This window comes from Etheostoma cragini, chromosome 17, assembly GCF_013103735.1.
Source record: "Etheostoma cragini isolate CJK2018 chromosome 17, CSU_Ecrag_1.0, whole genome shotgun sequence".
Lineage (NCBI taxonomy): Eukaryota > Metazoa > Chordata > Actinopteri > Perciformes > Percidae > Etheostoma > Etheostoma cragini.
In genome coordinates, this window is record NC_048423.1 from 25,276,143 (window position 1) to 25,283,245 (window position 7,103).

Genomic DNA, 7,103 nt, shown 5'->3' on the forward strand with positions numbered 1-7,103 from the left:
GGGGGGGGGGGCACCAGGACAAAAACCTACACAACCTTCTGGCTGTGAGGCCACAGTGCTAACCACTGGGCCCAGCTATGTACCTGAACACATGAAGAGGCAGGTGATTTTACCAACATTCAAACCACTAGCTAAACGGAACGGACTGGATTTTTTCTTCGATTGTAACTCCGGGGCGGGCCGTCGCAACAGAAACAACAGAAACCCATCGACATGCACCCCCGGAGGGAGGGTTGGAGCAAGGGCCTTCCCTTCTCTGTCAATAAGGTAATGGGTGTTAGGTCCAGTTTTTATCCTGGGATAACTACACTCTAGCTCCTAGTTTTTGAAGGTTTGACCAAAGAATGCCCCCCCCCCCCCCACCCCCCAATACCTTCTTTCCTTCTTTCATGTATGTATGTTTATGGTTTTGTTTTCTTGAATGCTACTTCAGTTTTTGCCGATTGCTCACACACTGAAATCCAAATTTTACACAATTATCTAAACACTCAAGGAGCGAAGCGTTGGCCCAGATGTGCTATAAGAACATGTCAGCCTCATACTTTTGGCAAAACAATGCACACATTTGTATACATTAGACGCAGAAGTATGTCATGATGTCACTTCCTTGCAATTCCAAACAAGAAAGAGGTAAAGGTAGAGGTAGAGGTAGAGGTGGAGGTAGAGGAAGAAGAAGAAGAAGAGGAAGAGGAAGACCTGGAGCAGGAGGAGAACTTGCTCAACATGAAATGCACTAGTGTCATGAACCAAGGATTGTAACTGTAATTGTAACTTGTACTGGATGCAGTATTTATATCTGTCTGCAGTGTTGCTGAGCTGTTCTACACACTACTGGAGTAGCTGCATGAAAACTGGGACATGCTCAGTTGGGATTCTCCATGTTGACATGTTGACTGGTTTGGGAATTTGGGGAGAAGTAGCAGTAGTCTGCAGCATTGGTCGTAGTTTTTGGTGGGTCTCTGTGTACTTCATTTAGTAGTATGGGATAGTAGACATACTTAAAGTGTTTTAGGTTAGCACCAGCAGTGGTTACCTGCCTACAACAGAAGTAAGTCATGTGAAACATGTGAGTGTTTTTTTTGCTAAGGGTCTGAGGTCCTCTTCTGATTGACTGTAGTGTTTTTTGGAAAAACCGGTCCTGTTTTTAAAATAGTGCTTAAGCAATTGAAAAAATACTGTTTATAAAACAGAAATGTTTTGTCAAATAAATATTTTCTCTTTCAACATTGCATCGGTGTTTACATTTCATACATTTCAAGCCCTCTGCAGAACATCCACTGGAAGTGTAGAAACAGGGCCATAAAAAGACAAAAGAGTTTTAGGATCAGAACAGCAGCGTGGACAGGTTCATCTTAAACATGGACTATTATGAAACAAGTGTTTGACTTTTGATCCAAAAGCTTCACTATGAGATGTTTTAAAGGAGAAACAAAGCATTTTGCATTTTTTGGTGTGTAGTTTGAGGAAATGTGTGTAGAGTATTTAAAAAAGGGACATACTGTAGTTTTGAAAAGGTGTGAAAACGTCGTCTGAAACAGCGGATTGTTCCGGGTCGGAACTTCTTCTTCTTAACCTCGTTCTGCGTTCAACAGAGGAGTAAAAGATCTGATCACGTCCTGACTAAGAGGTCAAAGTATTGGATGGGCATATTCAAGGGCGTAGCACAAAATTCTGGGCCCTGTAGAAAAGCCTTTTCTGTGGCCCCCCACCGCATCCACAGCTGTTTATTCTAGCATCTTTTAGTCCCCCCCCCCCCCCCAGTCTGACGCCCCTGGACATATCAGGCATAGCTTAGACTGCTTTTCATCGTGTCTCACTGACAGATGTCTCTATTGGAGACTTTGTGTCAGATGTGTTGTCCCACAGGGCTCGCTTTTAGAATGTGCCCTCTTCATTACATGTTTCTACTTAGCTTTCTTTAAAAAACAACTTTATCTTGCTGTCTGAATGTGGACAGAGCTAGCAGCCCCGCACCCATTCTATACTATAACTAGCACTGTTGGACCACCAGCACATGGCTGTCAGCATGCTCCACATGTGGAACTGTCATGTGGGGTGGGCTTTAAAAATGTCCCTGAAATATAAACAGAGTCAACAGGGATTTAGCAGGCGGTGAGGTTTCCTCCAAGTCCATCTCAAACAAGTCACAGTAACACAAACACAGCCGACTCTGTTTGCCTTTAAAAGCATTGTCTGGGATGCGGGGTGCAGGGCCAGGGGGGACATCGCTGGCTTTCTTCTCTGAGTAGCTGCTCTGGTATGGTGTGGCTGTGAATGGGATGAGGAGACTCTCTGCTGGGTGTTTATTCTAAGCCGAATGCCAGCCAAAGTGTTTGTTCCACTGACGCTGAGCAGACATTAGAGCGAGTTAAAGTGATGAGTTTCAGAGACAGGAGCCAACATTCCCTGGATCTCCCCTGTGCTGGAGTCTGCCTGTCTTACACCCGTTATGGTCCCCAGCAAGTACACCGCGGACTTTATCATCAACTTGAAATATTCAAGCAAATCCATTCCAAATAATCAATACTAATTAATAATAAATAATAATACACAATACAGGCAGCAAGGTGGCTCAGTGGTTAGCCCTGCTGCCTTCCAGCAAGAAGCCCCTGCAGCGTTGGATCCCTGGTCCAGGCAGGGCCTGTCTGTGTGGAGTTCTCCCCGTGTCTGCGTGGGTTTCCTCGGGGTACTCTGGGTTCCTCCCCCGATAAAGACATGCATGCTGGGTACCTAGGACTACAGTTGAAAAGTAGCCAACTGGCTAACACTGAATCATCCTAATCGTCCTACTCAAATAATCAATCATACACACTGTCCTCAGCTGGTTATGAGCTTTAACAAACTGTACCACTAAATTATGAATTTACGGGATGATGCTCTACAGTACTGTTGATCAAATATCTTATTATAATCTTATGTATTCTAACCTTGTCATCACACTACCTTCCAAATGGAATCTGCATTACTTTTGTCAATTTGTTGATTCCAAAGAACATAGAACTTAAAAGTCCTCATAACTTTTTACGTCATCATGAGAGTGACAGGTTTTATTTACTTTGACATAAGTATTTAATTACCATAAAGTTTGTAGATGTGAAATGCATTTTACCGTTTTTTTCTAACTGCTTTCAGACGTTTTAAAAACTACATTATGTCTCCTTTTTCAAAACTCTACACACAGTTGACAAAACTGCCCACACACAATGCAAAATGCATCATATCTCCTTTAAAATGAAACATTAAAAATGTAAACACAACTCTCAATTGGCAAACGCTTCTTTCATGATAGTACACTTTGGGACATACCATTTACAAACTGTTCTGAATCTTATTTCTACATTTGCAATGTTCTACAGTGATAGTAGTCTGCAGAGAGGGGTCGAAGGACACTGTAAATACTACTGCAGTGTTGAAACAGAAAATATTTATATGGCAACATTACTGCTGTAGCAGTATCACAGTGGTGTAGACAGTAGCACCAAACACAGGAAGCCAACCCATTAGAGACGGTTAATGTGACCTGTGACCCGTGTCGGTTACACAACACTGAAGAGTTAGATGGAGGCCCTACTTATTTGTCGTTGCCCCCCCCATCTTCTTTCCTACTAGAGTTTTTTGCCGATTGCTCAAACACTGAAATCCAAATATTACACAATTATCTAAACACTCAAGGAGCAGGAGTAGGTTCATTCAAACCTAAGAACATGTCACCCTCACACTTTTTGCAAAACAATACACACATTTGTATACATTAGACACAAGAGTATGTCATGATGTCACTTCCTTGCAATTCCAAAGCACTGCCTGTCACATGACCTCAGCTATGAGTCAACCTGTAAACACAGGCATCAGGTACGTAAGCACGTGATGGCTTCATTATAGATACACCAATCAGGTTCAAGCACTATTAGAATGCAGCAGGTACGTCTAGTATTTTCTGTACTGTATTTTCAGTATTCTTTTTACTGTAATTGTAACTTGTACTGGATGCAGTATTTCTGTCTGTCTGCAGTGTTGCTGAGCTGTTCTACACACTACTGTAGTAGCTGCATGAAAACTGGGACATGCTCAGTTGGGATTCTCCATGTTGACATGTTGACTGGTTTGGGAATTTGGGAGAAGTAGCAGTAGTCTGCAGCATTGGTCTTGGCTAGTGTTTTTAGAAATGAGTGTATAGTTTTTTATGATTTGAGTGTTATTTTGGTAAGGGTCTGAGGTATTCTGCTGATTGGCTGTAGTTTTTTTGAAAATCGGTCCCTGTTTTCAAAATAGTGATAAAGCAATAAAAAAAAAACTGGACTGGGGGGGCTCTGTGAGGGGGGCCCAAAATATATATATATCTGATTTAATATCAAGTTCATAATAACTGTTTGTTGAATTTGCTTTTCTTACATTAATTGAGTTTCAGTTTGTTTGGTAGATAAACACCTAATACAGTAATAAAAATAATAATAATAATAATAATAATACATTTTATTTATTAAGTGCTTTTTGAAACACTCAAAGACACTTTACAAAGTTTTTAAAAGGAAGTACACATACAGCACATAAAGTGGTACCATGCTCACAGAAAAGCCATTTCTACATCCAACTTCTAGGGACTAAAATGTTATTAAGTTGAGCTACTCTGTGGCCCCCTGCCAAGGACCCCTCGGGGTCCCCTGACCCCACTTTGAAAACCACTGAATCAGCCCTGAGGCCTGTTAGTTTAATGGTAGTCTTTACAGAGCAGAGTCCCAGTTGTTCTTGGACTCACAAGCCCAGCATGGTTCCCTAAATATAGAATTCCTGCAGCACCTGTTGCCCCCGGTGCGTTCTGGGAGGCTAGACCAGTGCCATGACTTGAAACAGTACTTCAGGACCGCATTTATAAGATTAATGCAGCGCACTCTTCTCATGCCTCACACAGCAAAACCTCCACAAACCTCAGCTGACTGGGAAGACCAGAGCCATGTACCCCCCCCCCCCCCAACGGCCCCCAGTCCGTCTTAGAAGGGACTTCAACCGATGAATGATCACTTATATATCAGTTAGCTCCAAAGTACACACTGTTCAAAAAGTATTGTTATTAATAAATAACTATAATAACTGTGTTGAACTTTAGAAGTAACATGTTGTAGATGTTACTCCCCTACATTTTATTCAACAGCTGTAGTTCCTTCTCAGATTTCACAAGACAAAGACCGCCTCGGTTTACTAAATGTCCTGCTACACATAAACCAGCGGCTCTCCACAGACAGCCAGTTTGTGACCAGGAGGTGTCGGCTCGACCCCCCCACGCGCCTCGCTGGGCAGCTTCCAGGTATGAATGTGTGCACTGTGTGACACGGCGTTCCTGCAGAAGAAAGGCTCTCAGTGAACCCCCCCAGAATAAATACAGGTAGAAGGAAACCCTCCTCGGTTGGGACAGTGTGTAGTACTGTGAGAAGTTCCACCGGGACACTCCACTGAGATCTGAAGAGATCAAATATCCATTTAAAGGAACAACAAAGAAGAACTAATATAATAATATAAGAAGAAGAAAAGGGGTACAGAAGAGGATTTGTTTTAGACACTAGTCTCAGAAGTTAAAAACATATTTCACATGTGGCCCTAATCCTCTTCCGTAGGGGGCATGGTTATTACCTTCCTGTTACTTGTTGCTGGTGATGGAGTCTACGCCTCAGGCAACTGATCCTCTCTCCCATCTCGTGCAGTATGGACGCCTGGTCAGGTGCCTTTGTTGTTGTTATTGGCGCTAAATGTCTCCTTTAGCATGATGTCTACACGCGTCTCGGGACTATGGCCCGTTTTGACCCTGCAGGGACTATTCTGACTGTTGGGTTCAGGAAAAGGTCGTGGGTGGGCTCACGGTTCTGTGACACCCGGGAAGAACGGGGTGGTTAAAGAAGAAAGAGACTTTAGGAAAGGTGCCATGAGGGACACGGACCCCGGTCTCCTGGGTGAAAGTCCCGTGTACATATTGAATAGTAATTTGAAATAAACAATAAATACAGAAACACATATAAATATAAATTGGCTGTTTAACATAAGAAAAGAAGAGAGGAAAAAGAGGCTCAAAGGATTGAGTAAGATATACTACTGTTCTTGCTGGAATATAATAATCATAATAGTCTTTGGTCTACTGCTGACGGTGGGGGTGTGAGACCAGATGGAGTAATAGACTACAGAGTCACTTACGGACTCCCGGGGGGCCGTGATGCGGGTTCTGTGGGGTGGGGGTGGGGTGTTCCCTGGCTCAGCAGCCTCCGTGGACACTGCTGGAGCAGACAGCCGCGCTGCCAGACGCACGCGCTCTCCACGGGACTGAGATCGGCGGCGGAGGAGGAAGAAGAAGAAGAAGAACAAGAAGAAGAAGAAGAAGAAGAAGGAGAAGATGTCAGTGGCAGTGAAGAAGAAAAAAGGCGTAAAGGCCGAGTTAAGAAAGTGCGCGTGGCGCTCCTGGAGACTCTTTCCTCACCTGCTGCTGTGTCTGACTCTGGTCGCGTACGCGGCGCTGGGCGCGCTTCTGTTCCGGTACATTGAAGGAAGGAACGGGAGCGGCAGCCCCCCGGAGTACCACCGCTTTCTGGCTCAGATCGTCACCACCGTGCAGAACCTCACCGGTGAGTGCCCCTAACATCTGTTCAGCTCTTCCATCTCTAACTGGTTCTCATGTTTCCTTTCTATCCTAACGCTGTGCATGGATTTGGACCCAGGCAAGAGTGGGACCATAGTGGAACTATGTCAATATTAATTAGCTTTCTTCTATAGAAATACATGTTGTTGTTTTTTAATTTCCAGACAACGCCTCCAACACACAGCAACACATTGTGGACGGCGTGGCGGCTCAGATGGATAACTTCCAGTCCATATGGCTCCAGAGACCTGACCGATGGGATTTCTTTGGCTCCATGTTCTTCTGCTGCACCGTGTTCACAACCGTCGGTAAGTCCCTCTGCAGGTTGGTGGCCGGGATGGACAGCAGGTGTACCGTACAGAGGTGGAAGAACTATTCAAATCAACGAGAGAGGGAAACACCAGAGCAGGGGGAATGAGAGGGGGTAACCCCAGAGCAGGAGGAATGAGAGGGGGAAACACCAGAGCAGGGGGAATGAGAGGGG

General features: G+C 44.3%; 1 protein-coding gene across 1 annotated transcript in view; it reads left to right on the forward strand.

The window, feature by feature from the left end:
• Positions 1 to 5,710: 5,710 nt before the first annotated feature.
• The window catches only part of kcnk18 (potassium channel, subfamily K, member 18), a 9,257-nt gene continuing 7,864 nt past the window's right edge, over positions 5,711 to 7,103 (forward strand). Inside the window, exons 1-2 of the mRNA XM_034898845.1 lie at positions 5,711 to 6,605; positions 6,784 to 6,927. Coding sequence (XP_034754736.1) covers positions 6,377 to 6,605; positions 6,784 to 6,927 — 373 coding nt within the window. The 5' untranslated portion in view covers positions 5,711 to 6,376. The remainder of the gene's footprint in view (positions 6,606 to 6,783; positions 6,928 to 7,103) is intronic.